Source organism: Lissotriton vulgaris, chromosome 1_2 (assembly GCF_964263255.1).
Source record: "Lissotriton vulgaris chromosome 1_2, aLisVul1.2, whole genome shotgun sequence".
Taxonomy (NCBI): Eukaryota; Metazoa; Chordata; class Amphibia; order Caudata; family Salamandridae; genus Lissotriton; species Lissotriton vulgaris.
Window position 1 is genome coordinate 346,679,267 of NC_141686.1, and position 22,194 is coordinate 346,701,460.

The following is a 22,194-nucleotide window of genomic DNA, read 5'->3' on the forward strand; positions in this document are numbered from 1 at the left end:
TGAACGAGGCCACCGCTGATGAAAAGATGAAGTAACCCATCTGTATTACCACAGCGGATTACACAACAGGTATGACGAGCATACAGTGTATAGAAACACAACTAAAACTCTTACTGATATATACAAGGTTGCTAAAAGCATGTTACGTGTTTCTGTTTAAATAGGATTAAAGTAAAACAGATACAGATATTCCTCCCCCCCCCCCTTTTTGCAGCGCGAGCCCGCCTAGACGGAGGTATGAATTCCTTATTTTATTTCAATAAGTTGCTCCAACGTTTCATGAGTATTTCCCACAAATGCGGACAATATGTTGTTCATCTTTAGATTTTTTTAAAAAAGGTGTTCCACCTGAGACCTGAAGAAAGGAGTGCATCCACCAATAGAAGTTACCACAGGTCATCCACATAGGAAGATACAGGTACATATATACCCTATCCAAACGGTTTGGTTTAGAGAAGAGGCGAACAGGTTGTCATTAAAATTCCGTTTTTTTGCATCCTAAACAGACGATTAACAGAGCCCTGATGATGGTTTGGGGATTCATGGCCCGAACTTGAAACGCGTTGGCAAATCCTTCAAGAGCCAATTATTACATCTAGTGCCTTTTTGATAAAGTGATACATGTTTTGTTGCTCTTGTTATGAATCAGTTTGTTTCTTTAAGAAAAATAATTGTGACTACAGAAATGGTTTAGTGTATTGCAAAATCGATCAACTGTAATTTGCATTGTTTGTTGGATTTTTTGTTGGATATTTTTGTAATGTTTTATGTTAATTGTTGATTGAGTAAGACTGTAAGTAATCCTTTGTATTGTGTATTCTCTTTCTGCCATAGAAACATTTTTTGTATGAAATTAAATGACTAAGAGGTATAAATAAATATACCGGACCAGATTTAATGAAATTGTTTATTTGGTCCTAGCTGAAATTATACTATAAGTAGTCTGAGAAGGGGGCACTTTTGTGTGTGTTAACAATAAAAGACAAGCAGGCAGAGCTATCCAAAAGCGCCAAGGTCAATCAAGTCAAAATGTGTATGCCGCCATTTTGAGGAGCAGATCTGAGGAGACAGCCGCCATAAAGAATATTGAGTCTAAAAGACATCTCAGCCTCACCAAACACGGTCAAAATATCATCTGCGTATTACGCCAGCAAAGACCAGACCTCTAGTGAGTGCAGGATGAAGTGGAAAGCAGCAAAAGAAGGCCAAACTGCACAAGTAAAAAATGGTGGCAATATGTCCCCCTGACCGCGGTGTTCAACCTGGACTTACATAAATTGGACGAAATGTCCAGGGAATCTATTCCGCCTAATTTAGTAATATCAAATGATGAGCGCCACCTTAAGTGGTGTCAAGTTGCAGAGCATCAGAACATTATGACTGATATTGAGCTAGGTTTGGAAGCTAGCAACTAAGGAGGTGGCTACAACGCATGGGTCCTTGTATAAACCTTTTATGGATGCCCATGATAACTTTTTCACCAAATTGAAATCATACTTCAGTAAACCTAGTCACGGTAATAGAGCCCAAACTCGAAAAGTGGAGAGTTGGTATGATGGCACCTGCCGACAAGCCAGGGGGGAGCTGGGCCAAGCACTAAAAACTAAAGATTCTAGCGAAATAAAGGCGGCTCGAGCAAATTACAGGCATAAACAGTACATTGCTAAAAAAGCATGGGGAGAGAGTAGGTGGCAGGACCTTAAAGCGGCATGCGAGTCCAAGAACCCAAACATTTTTTGGAATCTTTTTAAATGGGACAGGGTAGGGCACCGTGAGAGCCCTCAAAATAATGTTGCCCAAAGCTCAAGGGTTGATTACTTTAAGCCACAATACGCTAGAAGTGAAGCTGGCAATAGCGAGGGGACTAATGTCCACACCTTTTATAATAAGGCCGCCTTCACTGCAAGAGAAGTAGATAGGGCACTAGATTCAGTGACTGAGGGACGCGCTCCAGGTATGGATTGTGTCCCCGCCGACCCATTCCTAAATGATAAAAATAGATGGCGGCTTTACATTATGTACCTGGCAAATGCCATAGCTCAAGGGATGGAAGTTCCCCACTCGTGGAAAGGTGCTGAAATAGTGCCTGTTTATAAAAAAGGGGACAAGTCGTCAGCAGGGAATTATAGACCTATTAGCCTAATTGACTCCATCCAAAAAATTATGAGCCGGCTGGTACTGGGGAAAATCTAGACCTGGATGGATGATGAAAACATCTTGAGTCACCTCCAGGCTGGTTTTCGACCCAAGACCAGTACTATAGATCAGGTTTTCCGGTTCATTATCCTATATTGGCATACTGTGGTCTTGTAGAAAGGTACCCTATATGCCGTTTTTGTTGACCTAAGGGCGGCCTTTGACCTGGTTCCCCGTAACAAATTGTGGCGAGTCCTGGCGGAGCTAGGGATGGCCCCTGAGTTGTTAAGCCTGATCGTCCGCTTACATGAGGACACGTTCGCTCGGGTTCGGTGGGGACGCCAGGGAGAGGTTACGGAATCCTTCCCTGTTGAGCGGGGAGTGAGGCAAGGTTGCGTTATGGAGCCTACCTTGTTCTCGCTCTTTGTCAATGGGGCTGCGGATTTCCTCTCCTTGGTCCCGACCGATGCCCCTGCGATTTCCGGAGAGCGAGTTCCAATCCTCATGTTCGCGGACGACACCTTGATAATCTCAAAAACGCCAAGTGGGCTTCAATGTGCCTTAAGGCTCTTTGAAGATTTTTGCTCGGACCGGGGCCTTGAAATAAATACAGCGAAAACAAAGTAAGCCTCTTGGGTCTGCAAAACCTTTCAGAGGGAGGATATATATGAATACATCCCCGCTAGAGCGGGTTGACGCCTTTACTTATCTGGGGGTTACCCTCCAGAGAAATCTGGGATGGACTAGACATTTAGACCTTGCAGTGCAAAAACATCACCAGCAGGCAGGTATTCTTCTGAAAAGGTTTAACTCCTCAGTATCAAAACCCATTAGCCCATTATTAGAGATAAACGGAATGAAGGTGCTAAGTTCGGCCCTTTATGGAGCTGAACTTTGTGGGTTTGAGAATCTAAGAAATTTGACGTTAGCGGAAAACAAATTTTTGAGAAAGGCAAGTAGTGTTCCGCTAAGTACCCCGCTGACACCATTAATGTGGGATCTTGGAAAAAAATCTGTCCAAGATCTTGCTTCCCTACGTCCGCTACTGTATTGGCGTAGGATATGGACCACAGAAGAACTACAGCACTATGCGGGGGGTCTAAAGGAAATAATTGCCAAAGATTCCTCCCATAAAATACACTGGCTGAAGGCCATTAGGTCCCTGTTATTCCTGGGAATGGGGGAACTCTGGGATGACCCTGCAAATGCTGTATTGCACTCCAAAAAAATTCTGAAGGCAAAGTATTGGGAGATGGTTAATTTAAAAGCATGTACAATGGGTCTTTCTTCACATCTAACATGTCGTTTTCAGGAATTTAAAGCCCACCCGAAGCTGGAATTATATTGGGATGCCATAGAGAAGCAGTATGACCATAAATTCTATTTCCAACTTAGAGTAGGCTCCCTTCCAACAAGGTCATTTACAGCTAAATGGGCAGGAGAAAACGACAATGATAAATGCCCTAGCTGCAGGGACGAACAAGAGTCTATAAGTCATCTACTCTTTTTTTGTCCCCTTTATGTTGCTCCTAGATCGATGTGGGTGAAACCTATTTGTAAACTGATTGGCACCCGCAGACATGAAGAGGCATTAAGAATTTTATGTACAGACCCCAGTCCCCCAATTGCTATAGCTGTGGCCAAGTTTTGGAAATGGGCATGAGTAATTCGGGCAAAACAATTACGGCAGTGAAATGAGAATCTAAGATCCACCTACTTAATTTAGCTGTAAATATAGGGGATGTATCATTTAATTGAGCTTTGTGTAATATCACCCTGGACTGTATACATTGATGAGTTTTATGGATTTTATGAATGATATTCGGCAATAGTCCTTTGTAGTTTAATCCTTTTTTAAAATATTTATTGTATACATTTTAATGGAATTTTATGTATTGGGAATTGTGTATTTTATGTACTGCTTTTATGACTTAATTGTCAAATAAAATTTATGAATTTTAATTTGAGGTGGAGCAAAATTCACAAATGTAACTTACTACAGCCAAAGTGGAGCATTGGAAAATAAAACACCACACATCGCCAACCACTGACAATGCAAAACCCTCCTTTAGAAAAAAATGGAGGCAGAGACTTAAAAATAGAACCCCAAAGGAAAGAAAGATAAATTGCAGTTATTTATTTAGCCTGCATATAAATGCAAAAGAATGTTACAAAATAACATTTAAAAAATAATTACTTCATGATAAAATTTTAACTTTTAATTAAAAAAATATTGCAACTATCAAGAAAATAACTTCAAATAATTCTATGCATAACTTTTTGGAAGGCAGTGTCCTCTCTGAAAAGAGATGTGTAAGGCAATTCAGTAATTCAGAGTACATAACAAAAAAATACAATAATTTCATTTTCGGTGTGATTTGCTAACACAAATTTTAAAGACATTTTTATTTAACACATATAACATCAATTAAATATTTAATTAAAATACAAATTACAAGTGTTGTAGCATTTTTCATTTTGTTCTACATTTGAAGTACATAAAATTAATTTACATTGATATTGATTCATTTTTTTCAAGTATAATAAACTTTTCAAATTTGTCCTATATGTTTACAGAGAGCGCCGCCCAAGTTTAAGACATTGAAAATGAAGTCTTCTCTTAAGCTTTATTTACAAGTTTTCCACCTAAATTAACATTTGTATAATGTATATATAACTATTTAATGTGATTTAGAGAGATAATTATAACAAATGGTATTATACTTTACAAAGAGCAGAAAGGAAGGGGAACATTGCGGCAGGTTGACGCCGGTCTAAGGGAGCTCCGGGGATTTATCCTGCTTGTCTCAGAAACTGCACTACTACTGCTGAGACCTACCCACATGAATAAGGTGTAAGAGAGTTGGGTCTGCTTCCTATGGTTACCGCCACTTTTTGCTGTGACTCACTGGTTTTTCGACTTTAGTATAGCTGTGGTCCTGCTAATCAGGCCCACAGCCTAGCTGTTCTCTCTCTAAATTGATACCATGTACTTTAGGTACATACCAGATTAGTTACTGGGTCCCCTTTGTGAGCCCCTGTATATGGTACCTTATTTACCCAGGGCTTAGGTGCAGCCTAGGCCTACCAGGGGCTGCAGCATGTATTATGCCACCACTGGTTAGCTTCCAAACTGACACCCCAGGTCTGCACCTGCAGCCTGGGTAAGGTGGTGTGATCACCCCTTACTTAGATATAGTATACCTATATTTATATATATATATAGACACATATTAACCTTTAAGTCACTCCTATGTCGGGCCTTGACAATCCTGGAGGCAGAGTGCTTGGTTTTGTGTGAGAGGGGGACCCTAGCATGAGCTGAGCCCCTTTGCAGCTTTCGGAACCATCTCCTTATAGCTGTTCTATGATATAGCCATACCACATACTCTTGAGTGCATTATAATCCTCGCGGTTAATGCTAACTTTGGTTTGGCTTTATCAAAACATGTTGTGTAAGGTGTCAAACACTTTGGAATACTACCAGTTCTGGCAGCGGGGGTAGCATTCCACCCTTCTAGAGGGAAAAGACATGTATGTTACTGCTTTACCCGGTTAAAGTTAAATAGAGCCTCAGCATCACAAAATGGATGCTGCTGCCACAGACACGAGTCTGACCTCCTGCAGCTGGACGAAACTCCGGCAGGGGAGGCCTGAAGAATAGGTTTCCTGTCCAGGGAGGTGCTGGCACCTCCCCAGACAGGCTTTAGTGTATTGGGGCAGGGTGGGTTGCATTCAGTGAATACTTTTCAGACACTGCCTGGGGCACACTAGGTGCTCCATGCATTTCCCAGTTCAAACCGGTTGCTGGGGCACTCAGCCCCAGCTCTGGCACGAAACTGGACAAAGGGGAAGGGGGTGTAACCACCCCTTCCCCAGGTCCTCCCATAGGTGGGACCTTAGAGTTAGCCCAACCTCTAATCTTGCTATAAGAATAGGATCCCAGTCCCTAGGAATTTAGATTACCCTGAACGAAACTCTGCAACATATATCTTGGACCTTTGTCATTCCATATCGACTGGAAGACAGAAGAAATCTCCCTTTTGGTCAAGGAGTGACCACCCTGTTCAAACAGGCACCAACTGCATCTTTGCTGGTCTGCATTTTCAAGGCTCCCACCGGATCCCGAAGAATCTGCGACACAGGACACGGAATTATAGACATCTCAGACGCTGACCAGAGCTCCCAGCAAAGCTGAGACCCGTAGCGGACACGAGAGACGTGGGACTGGAACCCCTGGACATCCTGCACTTTTGCAACTGTACCTACTTCCCGAGGTATCTCAAAGTTGTGCATTGGGGTATTTGAAGCCCCTGCCCCGAGCACCTTTTGCACAGAAGCTCAGAGACCTGCTTTGTGCATTTCAGCTCGAGGCTCCTTTGCAGTTCCTTGTCCGTTGGCTAGTGAGCCCCCACGAAGGGCCATCTTTGATTTTGTGAGCTTTCCGGGTTGCTCCAGACGTGCTCTCACTTCTCTCCAAAGGAGAAGTCCCCCAGACCTTCCTGGTCTGCACCAAAGCCAATCTCGCCATCCTGCGTGGATTGCGTTTGCCAAGGCTTGTTGGGTCCAATCCGGATTCCGACACCGCAGTCAACTAGATCCTTCGTGGGACAGCTCGAATCCAGGTCCTGGTCATCATCGACTCCTCCTGGTTCACGTGGCTTCACCTATTTCACCTTAAAGCACCCGACATTGGCTGGCATCTTCCCATCGCCTTCCTGGTCACTGGCTAGTGACCCAGACTCTGTCCCCTCTGCTTTCAGGTTCTTCAGATCTTCGATCCACCCTTGGAGCCACCCGGACACTTTTCCTCTGGTCGCCTGCAGCACTTCTTTGCTGCTCTCCATTGGAATCGACGACGAAACCAGACACCAAAAGACACCTTTGCACCCGGCTTCCCTGGGTGAGGTAACACAAGTACTCCGGTGCTCCCGTGGGTCTTGACTCTCGAAGTCTTCTAGTCTAAAAGGGTTCCATCGTAGTTAACCTAGAAGTGTCCTTAATCTGTAAAATTGTAACGTGTTTGTTCTCCATAGAAAGTCAATGGTAACTCGCAGCGGTGTTTAGACACTGTACGCGTCTCCCGTGGACCTCCTACATCCTAACCTTTGGTGGTTCTAGGTAGCGCCAGCGATTCCACAGGCCCTAGGCTTGCTTTCTAACTCTCACGTCGTCTTATACAACTATTTTAGTATATGGTTTGTAAGGCCCCTAGGGCATAACGTATACTGTGCAACTTATTGTATGCTAATTAAGTTCCTTGTATTGTACTTTTACCTCTGACTTCATAAAGAGACCAGAGGGGTTGTGTTTAGATTACATACATATTTATTTGATATATACCTTGTGTGGTGTGCTTTCATTTGATCATTCGAGAGATTATAATTGGTAAAACAACTTGCTTAACTCGCCTCTAAGTCTTAGCCTGAAGGCTGCTTTCCACAGCTACCACTAGGATAGCTTTCTATAAGGTTGACTTTACAACCACCATCAATAAGGGTCGTTTGGACTGTTGCTAGGTGCCCACTAGAATAGTGGACATAATATACCAGGTCAACTTCTCAAATAAGGCATAAAATTGCCCTCCTCTAGAACGTTCTCCCACCAGATACTCAACTCTTCCTGGCCCATCAACTGTTAAAGGCTGCCGTTCACTTTTTGGATTAATCAATCTGCATCATCTCCCCTCCCTAAGATTGTGCATCTTATTATTCCACATAACCTTCAACTTGGCGCTCTTCGCTCCTCCATTTTCACGCCCTGCTTGCTTTACCAGATTTCCAGATCTACTGCAATGCTTTCAGTTTAAAAAGGTTAGATCTTTACCTAGGACACTAGATCAGTTGCAGCTGGCCATTCCTATTCTGCTATGTTGACATCCGTGAGTGCTGAGGAATTTGTATATAATTGGAGATCCAAAATGTTCTAAGCAAGTAAGGCAGGAAAGTCCCTTGGGCAGCACTCAAGGGTTGGGTGCACTGAATGAAGAATCTTGGGTTCCACTGCTATACAAACTCAGCTCTCATTTGGGACTCTTGAATGGTTGAGAAATAAACTCACCTATTACAAAAGGTAAACCCTGGTACCTGGGGGAACTGAGGTCGAGTGACACCCCTATTGCATGGTAAGCCTTCCAGTTGTTAACGGAAGGAAAATCTTCAAGTGGAACTATATGCAGCTTTGTTCAAGGTGGTCAGTTCAGGGACTAGTAAAAATAGAGCACAGGGAACACAAAACCCTCTTAAAATTAGGATAAATGGATTAATAAGGAAGCATCTTTGTCGTACTGAGACATGGTGGTGGCAGGGGGCAAGAAGAATATAGACCCACACTGAATATGGGAGAAAGACCTGTTGCAGCAGGCTGTGGAAGACCTCTGGAAGTATCTAGAAATCTTCTTGTTAAAACAGTAAAGTATGCACCACTGAAGCAAACCCATCTCTTCACTCTCCATAGAGCCCATTGGACACCTCACAGACTGGCTAAGTTCTCCAAAGTGGCCCCAGGTTGGAAGAGGTGCTGTATGATGGGAGCAGGCAACAAGCATAAGTACATAGATTGTCCAGTGATGGAACGTTACTGGAATAAAGTAAGTGGATGTGTAGAGGTACTCACGGGCTGTGCAGTCAAGGTAAGAAGTGGAGAAGTGTGGCTCACTAGTTAGAGTGGCAGACCCTGAAGCAGAGGTCAGGCCCGGGACCAGGGTTCAATTCCCGACGCGGCAGGGTCTTGGGCTCAATGTCCGCGGACTCAATAATTCTCGCCTTGGCGCCTACTCTCATCATGGGTCCCACGCTGCAACTCTGGGCAATAGCTTGCTTAATATCCACAACGGCCCCAACAACACTGGGATGCCTGGCTTCACCTTGGGGGTGCCCAGGAGGGGCATCTCACAGGGAGAGCCAGGAAGGGTTCCACAGCGTTATACAGCGCCGGGACGCCCCGTTGCTGGGGCAGCTGTGCGCTTTACAAGTATACTACATTTACATTTACATTTATAAGACACTCTATGATATCCTTTGGGGTAGAATTGGCTATGAATAACCCCAATGAGCACCAAAAGAGCCTGTAGTTCTTACTTGCAAGAACAGAAATGTGCAAACCCTGAATTTCTTTGGTTCTGCCATCTGAACTACATTAAGTCAGTAAGGCATGTGAGACAACTAGACCTAGCGGGTAACAATAAAGAAGCCCCTTTTGTAACCTGGCAAGAGAATCTTGTTAGTCCCAATGATTCCACCATAACTTTGCTGAGTTAAGGCCGGACTGTATCGTGTATAATACCATTCAGCAAGTCAAGCAGTCGTATCTACGGTAAGGAGTATCTCAGTCCGTCGACTAGGATAACTAGAGTTGGGCAGCGTCTGACCGTGGAATGAGGACAAAAAAGATAAAGTATACGTTACTGAAAATGAATGTTATATTCACGTTTAAATTAACAAAAACATTTTAAAATAATAAAATGCTTACTTTAGTTATTTTTTGCCATCAAATTACATTTATTCTGCTTTTAAACTAGTTTACAATATTTAATGTACCATTATTTCCGATGGGATTTTATTTGACGTCTCTACCTCCAGTATTATTTAGGGAGGGTGTTGCAGTTCCAGCGGATGGCCATGTGTGATTTTGGAGTTACTCCAGCTGAGAGCTGGAGTACATTTAAGACTGTTTAGGTTCATTAGGAATGTTGTAACTTTAGAAGTGTGTCTTGTAAATAGAAATGGGCTAACTACTTTGTGGGCGAGGGCTTGTTCTTACCAAAACTCCTCCTTTAGCCCCTCCCCTTTATTTATATGTATTTCCCATTTTATAGCCACTCCCCCCTCCTCCGACATTTACTACTAAAAGGTATACTAAAGTGTGGAAACTAGGCAGACAAGTGACAACTCTCCACAGAAAAAGATGGGAGAGGCGGAACGTCCGCACATAGGTTTGTGAATCACATTTTGATGTACTTTAGTCGTCCTATTGTAGTGTATGAATAGGCCTGACTATCGGTGAGACTCTCTTGGATGTATCTGATGTGATTCTAAAGCTCGCGAGACAGTGCTCAGCAGATAGGAAGCAGGTTCTATTTGAAGCAAAAAGGAAATTATAATAGTGGATCATTATAATACTAGGCTGTGTCCCCTCAGAACAGAAGTGTTTAGGACTACTTATGGTGGGGCCAAGAATGGTTTGCATAGGGTTGGCCCAGTCTGTAGTAGCATGCAGCTGTGGTTTTGAGCATTGTCACGTGACAGACGAGCGGAGCGGAGCGGGCGGACTGACGAGCGGAGCCTCTGAGCTCCCTTCAGGATCCAGGATCCAGGATCTGAAATCGAATCAAGGAGCAGCGAGGAACGAGCTGCAAACAAGAACTGCACGGCGGGGGCGGGGGCAGAGGCATAAGGCGTGAGGGGTTGAGAAAAGCAAGGAGGCTTTTACCCCTGGTAGCCGAAAAGAAACTGAAGCCTAAGGCTGAAAACGGCCGAAAACGGAACGATCCCAGTGCTTGGCGTTAAGTGTTGGTGCCTGAGCCTGTGCTGGCACCCGTGACTCCTTGAGGTCCATTTGCGGTTTGATGGGCGGCGTGCAGTGAACGTGGGCAGTGAGGTGGGTTTGCCGTTGATTCTGTGTCTCTCTGCTCTCTGCTCGCGGCCGCTCCACTCTGCCCCGCCTGCCTGCTGAGCTTGCACACGACATCTGGCTTTCGCGCTCGGCGCTGTCACTGGGGGCCCTTGGACTACAAGGTCAGAGCAGTCTTTGACGGAGTTCCGTGCCGTGCCGTGTTATCACGCCAACCGAGCAGGACCTCAGTGAGCCAGAGAGCTAGAGAGCAAGTGAGGACATCCAGCGAGGACACTGAGGTCGTTACCTGCTTTACCTGCCTGCCTGCCTCCTCCCCCCGGTTCTCTGCTCCCTGCCCTAGCCACCAAGCCCCTTGTCTATGCCCTAACAGCTCCAACAGTAGCCAAAGCCAGAGCCGCACACCTAAGGACAGCGTGCGGCGGCGCATTGTGAACAGAGCGGGTGCGTGAAGGAGGGTGAAGTAGGGTGAGCTGACTTGCAGACTCACCCCCCAACCAAGCTCGATTCAAGCCGGCTGGGCCCCTATAGCACCGCTGAGTGAGTGGATTGCACAGGCTGAGTCGGTCGGGCCTGAGGAGGGAAGAGAGCCGTGTCTTGCATTGGGCAATCCTCCTGCAGGCACCTGAGCGGGAGCTGAGGCAGGCTGAAGTGTGTGTGGCCCCAAAACAGCCGGCAGCTGACAGCTGGAGGGTCGGAGCGGCGGGACCCTTGCGGACAGCAGACAGCGGAGCTGGACAGAAGACCAACAGCCCTCCGTGAGTACTTGCAGGGGGGACGAAGGGGCTGGCTTGACAGCCCATTAGCCTAAAAAGAAGCACCCCAGGGAACACCAAGCACTTAAGGAATCCCAATGGGGCTCTAAAAGGACCACATAGGATACCACAGGGCTCCAAGGCACGCCACCTGCGCAACTATTAGAGGGGCCTTGCAGCTGTGCTTATCTGCCTCCCACATTACTATCAAACTACAGCTACTTCGGCAACTGCTGCGCGGTGGCACGGTGCTTTGAATTAGTGGCAACCGGAGTAGGAATCATTTGAATTAAGAACAACAACCCGCACTACGAATGCCTTGGTTATCCTTAGCAGCAGCAGCAAGACAGTAGCAAGACAGTAGCCGATATCGGCCGGGCCAATTGACATTAGTCATCAATTACCACTTGGAGTAGAACTCTATTAAAACTCCATTAAATCCCTAGTGAAAAATAAAATTCAAGCACCTTCCAACTCTTTAACTATCTTTTCAACGCCAGAGTGAGTAGACATCACTCCACGTCAAATAAGCAATATCCTTGTTTCTCCTCCCTGACGGCAGGTGTTCCTACTTAGAGGGGGCAGACAGGCTTGGGAGGAGGAGGATGAGTAAATATAGCGGGGTGGTGAGGGTTTGCGCTTACAGAGACTTAAAGAGACTAGGAAACACCTGGTTGTTAGTGAGATCTCGCAATAGAGCAACATTGCTAATCAGATACTAGCAAATCACACTGACAAGCAAGGTGATAATAAAATTATTCAAGAGGTCCATTTAGGGACACAAGAGCTATTAATCAAGGATGTCGAAGAAGGTAATTTGCCGACGGAAAGAGATGGGTCCCCAGTTATGGAAAATATATGCCCCCCTGTTATTATGAAGAAAGAGAATAGTGAGTATTTAAACCTGTCGCCCGAAACAAGGAAAGTAGCCTTCAGCCCCCAATACATATCTAGAGGCCCGCACGATATTTTAAACCGTGGTAATATTTTGAAATTACTACGTGTTATTACAGATCTTAAAGATGTGGTAACTACGGATCTCGATTCAGTGGAATTTAAGGAAGAAGATGCACACTCCGATAAGGAGATAACAATTACAACTTGGCTAAACAGGGACATTGCAGACAAAATAATGGCGAATATTAGTGTATTTGAGAAATGGGGTATTAAAGTTTGGAGACCACTAGAATCTTGTTATCCAATGGTGTTGATTCCAAATGAGCCCAATGATATAATGCAGCAAAAAAGTGATGAGAATAAAATATGTCTGGCTAGTCAAAAACGAGATGATAAAAAAACAGCCAGAACAGAACAGGTTAGAGTTTAAAAAATGCATCAGGCGCAACTAAGGAATTAAACATAGCATACGGCATTAAGATAAGGAGTAGCCAATCTGGTTTGCGGACCTGTGAAGCATTGAAGAAAGTCCCAGAGTTACAAGACGATTGGAGTAGGCTTCCAGGAATATTAATTAAGCAAAATCATGAAAAGAAGGATTGATGTAGTTCAAATCCTCTGACTCTATGTTCCTGGAACACCAATGGCTTAAAATCGCTAATTGAAGACCAAGGGGTAATGGATTTCCTGAAAGCGTCCAGTATAATAATTTTGCAGGAAACCTGGTCGACGTCTAATGAACCCCTTCTCGGCTACATAAAATACTGTAATAATGCAACACATGAAGCCAACTCAGGTCGCCCACGTGGGGGTCTTTCTATATACATCTCTACAAATCTTAAAGCATCTCACTTTGAAATTGACCTCCATGTTAAATGGCTCCAGTGTGTTAAACTAATAGCCAGTCACTCAATTATATTATTAAATGTGTACTTAAGTTGTAAAAAGAAAGTTAGATCTTCTCAAATAATCCTGCTTTGGGGAATGGTAAAAACTTTATATTATGAGCATTTGGATTCAGTATTTATTATTTCAGGTGATTTTAATATGCACTTTGATCCTTTTAATGGGCAGACTCTTGACTTAAAACGGTTAGCTCAATGGACAGAATATGAGTTCAAAAAATACAACTTAAAGATTCTGCATGATTCTGATAATATTCCTACATGTAACAAGGGTGAATGTTCCTCTGTAGTAGACTATACTATACTGTCTGAGAAATTAAATAATTTAGTAAAAAATTACGAGATTGTCCCAAGGATCGAAAGCGATCACAATCCACAAGTCATTCTCTTTGACATTGACCCGGAGTATCTGCCAGAAACTAGGACTATGATAAAAGTTCCAACAGCCTTTAATCTTAAAAGGTTAGTTTGGAATGGAAAAACTGAGGATAAAATCTTGGCCGTTCTTGGCTGTTTAATTCAGGATATGCACTCTGCCTATGCTGAAGGGCAGTCTATGGTGGAGCTTTGGTCTCATTTGTGTGATAAATTAGTAGCTAAATTTGCTAGAGATGAGCCCTGTAAGGGTATAACACTAAATCCCCGGAGACCAGGATGGTATTCTTTCCACTTAGTTTATCAAAAAAGAAAACTTAATAAAGAAATAAGATTACTTCACAGGAATAATACCAGGCTACCGCGTCTCAATATATCATGTAAAATTAGAGAGTTAAAACAGAGATACAAGAAGGAAATATGGATAGCAAAACAAGGCTATTATGAATCAATTTGGGCAAAAGTCCATCATGCATGTAAATCCAAAGATCTTCGGTTATTCTGGAGCATCATTAATGATATTGAGAATGGTAATAATAGAGGTAGCAGTGCTAATGTTGATGAAGTTAGTTGGGTGAGTTTTTTTAATGAAAAAATTGATACAGAATATTTAGAAAATGATAAATATAGTAATAATAGATTAGTTGACATGCAAAAAGTGAAAGATAAGGGGAGTGGGGGCGGCATCTCTCCTCCTCATTGTAGAGTGGATATGGAACCCTGGTCGCTCAATAAAGTAAAAAAGGCGATAAAAAGGATCAAATCCAACGGAGCACCGGATCCAAATGGTATCCCGAATGCAATATTTAAGGCTGAATTGAGTAATTGGCCTGAGTTATTAATGCTTTTATTTAATGAAATTCTTAAATCGGGTCTTCTTCCGTTATCCTGGCATGGGAGTATTATCCAGCCGATTTACAAATGTGGCCCGCAGGATAATCCGTCTAATTACCGTTTAATTACACTTACTGACGTAGAGGCAAAAATATTTGCTAGTTGCTTGCTGGAAGAGTTAAAGATTTGGGCCTCACAGGAGGAGCTGATTCCTAAATTTCACACAGGGTTTAGAAGGGGCGAATCAACCCATACGAATTTGTTTTATTAACGTTATTAGGTGAGAGAGCCAAAAGTAGGAAGCAAAGATTATATGTTTGTTTTATTGATTTAAATGCCGCTTTTGATTCTGTACCACGAAATAGACTTTGGAGGAAGCTACAGAATTGGGGTATTCCAGAGTCGCTATTAAAAATGATTATATTGCTATACTCCAACACCTGGGTGCAAATCAAAATAGGCGATGGTAAACACATGACCCAACGTTTAGTTACAAATGTAGGACTAAAACAGGGGTGTGTCTTGGCTCCTTGCCTTTTTAATCTTTTTATGGCTGATTTACCAGCCCATTTTAAAAATATAAATTCGCATTTGCCTTCTATTCATGGTCAGGAAATCAAATATATGCAATATGCAGACGATACGATTTTAATGAGCCAAACAGAAATAGGATTAAAAAGGTTAATTAACTCTTTTAATGGTTATGTTACACAAAACGGTCTGACAATTAATATAAAAAAGACAAAGATAATGACTATGGGAAAAGGGAAGCCTAGGATTAAAGAGTGGAATATTAACGGTATGATCATTGAAAATGTGAAATTATACAAATACCTTAGAATCATGTTTGACGATGGTTTGATTTTTAGACAGCATTTTAACAGTCTTGAAGCTAGGGGTTGCTCACTTGCATTTGCTTTTAGAAAATTAAGAGACAAACTATTATGCCCCAATTACGACCATCTGAGAAAGGTGATGCGAGCAAAATTAATGCCATCTTTGGAATATTGCTCATTCATCTTTAGGGGCAAAGACACTAAAGTGCTCGACGATATAGAGATTAGAATATATAAAACTGTTTTTAAAATCCCCAAATATATTAGTCGAGCAAACATAAGACTGGATTTGGTTTGAAAAAACAATCTCTGGCGCGTCAATCTACATTCTTGAAGTCTCTTTTAACATTAGTCCGTTCAGAGGAAGGCTCACTGGCAAAGTTATGCTGGCTTGAAATCTCAGAAGGGGAATATTCAAAAAATTGGAAGCTGTATTTTAATGAATGCATAAGTAAATTTGACTGCTCTATTTTGGCTGATGAATTGAGGAGCAGGATAATTTTTCAAAAAGAAATGAATCAAATGGCCGCATTATTAACGACTATAGCGGACAAGGAGGAATTAAGAAAAAGAAGTCATTTCTGGACAGTTGCTAACTCTTTCGGTAGGCTGTCACCTCAATCGTACTTGTCTTATCATTTAAAACCTAGGATTAAGAATAAATGTATGTATCTAAGGCTGGGAAGATATCCGACAAAGGATGGTATACCAAAATGGGAAAATCAATGGGCATCGAGCATCTGCAGGCTTTGTAGTCAAAGGGAGGAAACACTAACACACATCATAACCTTATGTCCAGCTTTGGCAGAGGCTCGGAAGTTGATCCTAAAACCAATTTTTAATGAATTAGGAATTAGAACATGCAGGCAAGCAATTATTACCTGTTTGAGTGGGGCCAATATCAAAGTTACCTACCACTTTGTTAAGTTCATTATTATTGTTGAGAAGAAACTCAAAGACGAAGAACAAGTAAATAACTGTTTATTGTGATCCAAATAAAAAAAAGAAACTTATTTTAGGAATTGTTTAAATCAAAATGTATGCCAGTTCAAAGGTCTATTAGTATAATTTACTATAGTTATGCACATTGCACTTTACTATAGCTAGCAAATGGAAAACAGCAAAAAAATGTATTATACTAGTATTTCCTACTGCTAACACTGTCACTTTGTGTTAAATGCTGCTATAACAGTGATTGCTGCTAATATATTGTACTCTAGTTAATACCTGTATTTTAATCAGTGTGTAAACGCTTAAACATTATTATGGAATTGACTGTATTAATGCAATTTTAGATGATTATTTTAATATGATTATAACTCTGTGCATAGTATATGTTTGTTTATGTAGGTTGCTTTTATCTATTCTTGTTTGTAATGATTTTAATTAATCAACAAATAAAATACTTACTACACTATAGAAAGATGTGGTGGGATACTGCCTAGATTAACTACCAGTATTTCCATCACTTTTAGTTTTTCTCAATGATCAGCCCTATGTGGCACAGGCATCAACAGAGTGTCGTTCCCATAGAGACCCATGACAAAGGGACTCCTGCTGCAGCTCCCTGGTGAGGCTCATTTATCCTAGAAATAGTTTGAAGTTACTTAAATTCCTGATCATAGTGGCATGGCCTCAAAGTTCAGAATCAACTCGACCTTGCGGGTTGGAGCCAGGGATTAACATGTAGGAAGCAAAACACACTGAATGGAATGAGGCCAGAAATAGTTACTAAGTAATAAGGTTAATTCAAGCATTTCCATCCCTCGTTGTGAGCATTTATCAGTAGACAGTTTGTTGGCCAACAATTGATTGATGTCTCTGTGGCTGCTTCATGGGAATGTTCGGCGATACTGAAACCTTCTCGCCTAGGTTGACACTGAGCACCAATTTATTCTCCCACATGGTCTCTCTCATGTAGAGCACTGATAATTTTATTTCTCATTGTGGGTTCTCTCATGTTATATCAAACTGAATCTCCAGCAGACACCTCCTTGGCATTTAGAGCAATAACAAGGTTTTGTCTAGTATTAGTTATTTCATGTTGAACAAGAGCAGATTTTTGGCTTAAGCTTTCTTGGCATTCAGACCACTGATATGGTTTTTCCCCAGTGTGGATTCTCTGGTGTTGAATGAGATAGTCCTTAAAAACAAAGCTTTTTTGGCACTTTGAGCACTGATAAGGTTTGGCCCCAGTGTGTGTTTTCTTATGTTGAGTAAGATTACTTTTCTGACTGAAGCTTTTCTGGCATTCAGAGCACTGATAAGGTCTTTCACCAGTGTGAGTTCTTGCATGTTGAGCTGAACTAGATTTCCACCTGAAGCTTTTCTGGCATTCAGGGCACTGATAAGGTTTTGCCCCAGTGTGGATTCTCTGGTGTTGAATGAGATAGACCTTACAAACAAAGCTTTTTTGGCACTTTGAGCACTGATATGGTTTGTACCCAGTGTGAGTTAGCTTATGTTTAGAAAGATTACTTTTCTGACTGAAGCTTTTCTGGCATTCAGTGCACTGATAAGGTTTTTGCCCAGCGTGGATTACCTCATGTTTAATGAGACTAGCCTTACAACTGAAACTTTGTTGGCACTTTGAGCACTGATAAGGTTTGTACCCAGTGTGTGATATCTTATGTTCAGTGAGATTACCTTTCTGACTGAAGCTTTTCTGGCATTCAGTGCGCTGATAAGGTTTTTGCCCAGTGTAGATTCTCTCATGTTTAATGAGACTGGCCTTACAACTGAAACTTTTTGGGCACCTTGAGCACTGGTAAGGTTTGTACCCAGTGTGCGTTATCTTATGTTCAGCGAGGTTACCTTTCTGGCTGAAGCTTTTCTCGCATTCTGAGCACTGATAAGGTCTCTCACCAGTGTGTGTTCTCTCATGTTGAGCAAGCCTAGATTTCCAGATGAAGCTTTTCTGGCACTCTGAGCACTGGTAAGGTTTTTTCCCAGTGTGAGTTCTCTCATGTCGAATGAGACTGACCTTACAACTGAAACCTTTTTGGCACTCTGAGCACTGATAAGGTTTGTACCCAGTGTGTGTTATCTTATGTTGAGTGAGATTACTATTGCTACTGAACCTTTTATGGCATTCAGTGCACTGATACGGTTTTAGCCCAGTGTGTGTTCTCTCATGTTGAATGAGACAGTCTTTCAGACTAAAGCTTTTCTGGCATTCAGAGCACTGAAACGGTTTTAGCCCAGTGTGAGTTCTCTCATGTTGATTGAGACATGATTTCCGCCTGAAGCTTTTCTTGCACTCTGAGCACTGATAAGGATTTAGCCCAGTATGGATTTTCTCATGATAAACGAGACTGGCCTTATGACTGAAGCTTTTTTGGCACTCTGAGCACTGGTAAGGTTTGTACCCAGTATGTGTTCTCTCATGTTGAGTGAGATTACCTTTCAGACTGAAGCTTTTCTGGCATTCAGTGCACTGATAAGGTTTTAGCCCAGTGTGTGTTCTCTCATGTTGAGTGAGATGACCTTTCAGACAGAAGTTTTTCTGGCATTCAGTGCACTGATACCGCTTTAGCCCAGTGTGAGTGTGCTCATGTTGAATGAGACATGATTTCCACTTGAAACATTTCTGGCACTCTGAACACTGATGAGGTTTGTGCCCAGTGTGGAATCGCACATGTAAAATGAGAGAGGATTTGTGAGTGAAGCATTTCTGGCATTCAGGACACTGATAAGGTTTTTTTCCAGTGTGAGTTCTCTCGTGTTTAGTGGGGTGGGATTGATAACTAAAGCTGTTCGCACATTCATTACTCTTATTAAAGTTATGGGAATCTCCATGTTGGGTTTGCTCCTGGACACCGGCCATGTTAAGACTGATCCAAAGTCTGTACTCGTTTATGTTATACTCCGCATTAACTTCTAAAATAAACTGCAGATGCTCTTCTTAATATTTGTATTTAGCTAATTATAGCTTTAATCTGGAGACTATTTTCCTACTTTTAAAGACAACCTGTCAAGCCTGTTTTATAAACTTTCATTGAGGAGCCCCTTGTATTTAGTAAGATGGATTAATTTTATCCACTTTTTTCCCTGGTGAGTTCTTTCAAGTTGAGTATAACTCATTTTGTGACTCTGGTTTATCAGATTCAATTTAGGAGTTTTAAAAGCCCTGATAAGGTCTTTGGGGTTTAGTATTTGCTATTTAAGTATATTTGTTCATACAAGTAATGACAGGTGATTAGGGCATGCCAGGGAGGTTTTATAATTAGCTTTGTTGCTCTAAGTCTAAGGCAGGTACATGATCGACTTTAGCGGTCCGGGCCACTTTTAAACTACTCGGATATTGGAAAGGCTAATGCAGCGTCTTTGCTGTAATGACACTTGAGGAAGATTATTTACAATCTGTTTTTTTCAAACAACATCTTCTTGCTATAAATCATTTGAGACGTAGACAAAAACTTGCTCTTTTAAACGGCGGTTATCAGTCTTTCTGACAATTCTGTCACATCACGTTCGGAGATACCGTTTTTTAGGATGAGTTTGGGTCTCCAGGGCATTTCTCATAAACCATCAGACAGAATTTACAACACTGATTATTCTCAAGTGCACTGCGTGGGTATCAACTGCTGCCAATATTCTTTATTCAACCAATTTTGAAATGTTTCTTTTAAGTTAAAATATTCTTACAATTAGTAGATGCAGGCTTTCAATTTACTGTAGTGTTCCATTCATATTTCAGAGGTTCCTCAATCTCAGAAAGTGACTCTTCGTAAACATTTATCGTCATTTTTCTTTAAATAGTCTCCAAATTCATCACCATTCCTGGCACATAAAATATGTCTCTTCTTTAAAGCTCAAGAATGTTTTAACTTTCCTTAAAATAATTCCTTTTGTTGTGTTTGGCTAAATTAAAACCTTCTTTTTTTCTGTTCATGCTTCGGTCACCTGTAGAAATGGAGCTGGAGATTGGAAATGAACATAAATAAAACATATTTATGACCTTATACTTTGAAGAAACAAAGCATTTACAGAAATAAGATTGGTAATCAGTTTGATTGCATTTCTCATCCTGGTGAAACAGCTCTGTGACGCTGTATAGAAAGGGAGCTTGAAACCACTAGCATTCAAGGTTGTGAAAGCTAAACAAGTGAATATTTAAGAAAGAATCACAAGTTAGACATATATTCTGACACAGATTCTCAGATGCAGCCATCATATTTGTAATACTTTTAATGAATTATCAGATGTTATTTACTCCACTGAACACTTAGAGTGTCCATCTAATCTTTTTTCCAGTGATCTAGGAAAATAAATTTTATTGAACAAAGAAATTGGCCTTGTTGTAGCCTCTGCTTCAAATGCCACCATAGGCTGAGTCCGTGTCCAGTTAGCTAAGTAGAATTTATCATTACAATTTATGGGGATGATAAGGACTTACTTTGTGACCTGGAAATCATCACACTCCTCCGACAGAACCCAGGCACTGCAACATCTGACAAAGGAAAAACATCACAACAATAAAGGAAACCAAAAAAAGGGTGAGAAAAGACAAACACAAAAGAAACAGAGGAAAGAGAAAAAAGGCTATCTTCCAATCTCACCACAGATACTCAACACAATCTCTGAAGTGGCAGAGAAGACAGAAAAGGGCAGAATGGGAGGACATAAGGAGGTGGAAGGCAGATCCAGAGAGAAAAGATGCAGAATTAACAGACAGAGGGAGGATAGTATCACATGGTGTAGAGCAGGAGACAAATGCACCAATAGTAAAGGAACGGCTGGGCAAGACAGGAGGCTAGTGCTCACGGCCCAGTGCAGTCCAACCTGAAAAGGAACATGAGCTGCACTAGGCCCACAAAATGTCCCAGGAGGAATGTAGCTCCATCGGGTTATCAGAAGTCTAATATCAACAAGAATAGAGCACAGAGAGAGGCAAATGTTGAAGAGACATAAATAAACTGAGATCGACAGAGGGAAAAGAGAAAGAAGAAACAGGGGAAAAAGTAAACTTAGAGTGCTAGGAAACATTACCTGACAGCTTTTTTTTCTTCCTCCAATGGTGTCATCCGCGCCTCACAGCACAGTCTGATAACCCAAGAAAACCTTGAAAGGTTTATCCCATCTTCAAAATTACCGTCCTGAAATAACAAAACAAAGTGAACTCTTATGCACCCACAGTCTCAGAGAACAGTCCCCAACAATACAGTCCCTTCTTGATAACTTCCATCTTTCCATTTACAGACCATGAAACTTGCAAAGCAAAACAATCTGGTTCACAAACGGCATGGTAAAGTCCTAGCACATAATTGTGTCCACCCTTCATAAATCAGTCAACCAGACTATTAGATTTATAGAAGCCATGCTGTCTGAGCAACAGCAATTCAAGTTCAAGCCAATGCAGTGTGTAAATGCTGAGAAATGGAAGCAACAAGGCATCAATATGTTGGCGCTTTTTATTTATAAATTATCTGAAGGGATGATGTCGGGGTCGGTGTCGGGATCTTGTGAGCCCCACTTGAAGGCGACCAAAGTGCTGGAATTTGGGCCCAAACCTCCGCAGGACAAAGCTTAGAGCATTGGAATGTTGAGATTTCCATTGTAGACAATGGAGCAGCAGTATTCTATAACCTATAAAACCTGATATAGGCCCGCTGCTCTTAACATTACAATATCTTTATACACAGCCTTCCTCTTTCCCCTGCCTCTCCATAATATATGGATTAATTAGAGAAAAGCAGGACAGACCACAATACCACTCCAGTTCTGTATCAGGGTGGGAGTTTGTGGTGACAGAAGAACACAGTAATGTGACCTCCACACCCTCTGCCAAAAAGCGAAAGGGCTGCTTATCCAAATGAGAGGGGAAGGCAAGGGAGGACTAGAGCTGAAGTGCAGGATGTGCAAGCCAGACAGCCCTGGCAGCCT

General features: G+C 42.0%; 2 protein-coding genes across 2 annotated transcripts in view; both read right to left on the reverse strand.

Moving 5' to 3' along the window:
* LOC147736746 (uncharacterized) overlaps positions 1 to 21,379 on the reverse strand; it is an 85,113-nt gene extending 63,734 nt beyond the window's left edge. The window contains exons 1-2 of the mRNA XM_086953462.1: positions 21,301 to 21,379; positions 20,708 to 20,761 (exon numbers count right to left, since the gene is read on the reverse strand). The gene's annotated coding sequence lies outside the window, so the exon portion shown is untranslated. The remainder of the gene's footprint in view (positions 1 to 20,707; positions 20,762 to 21,300) is intronic.
* On the reverse strand, positions 15,146 to 21,383 carry LOC147736747 (uncharacterized). Its single transcript, XM_086953460.1, has 3 exons — positions 21,301 to 21,383; positions 20,708 to 20,761; positions 15,146 to 20,228 (listed from the first exon to the last, which is right to left on the reverse strand). Exon 3 carries the CDS (start codon positions 19,133 to 19,135, stop codon positions 17,276 to 17,278), a length of 1,860 nt encoding a protein of 619 aa, XP_086809586.1. The 5' UTR covers positions 19,136 to 20,228; positions 20,708 to 20,761; positions 21,301 to 21,383; the 3' UTR covers positions 15,146 to 17,275.
* Positions 21,384 to 22,194: the final 811 nt, after the last annotated feature.

Coding starts and splice junctions, on each gene's coding strand:
- LOC147736747 (XM_086953460.1), bottom strand. CDS start 19,135: ATGGCCGGTGTCCAGGAGCAAACCCAACATGGAGATTCCCATAACTTT.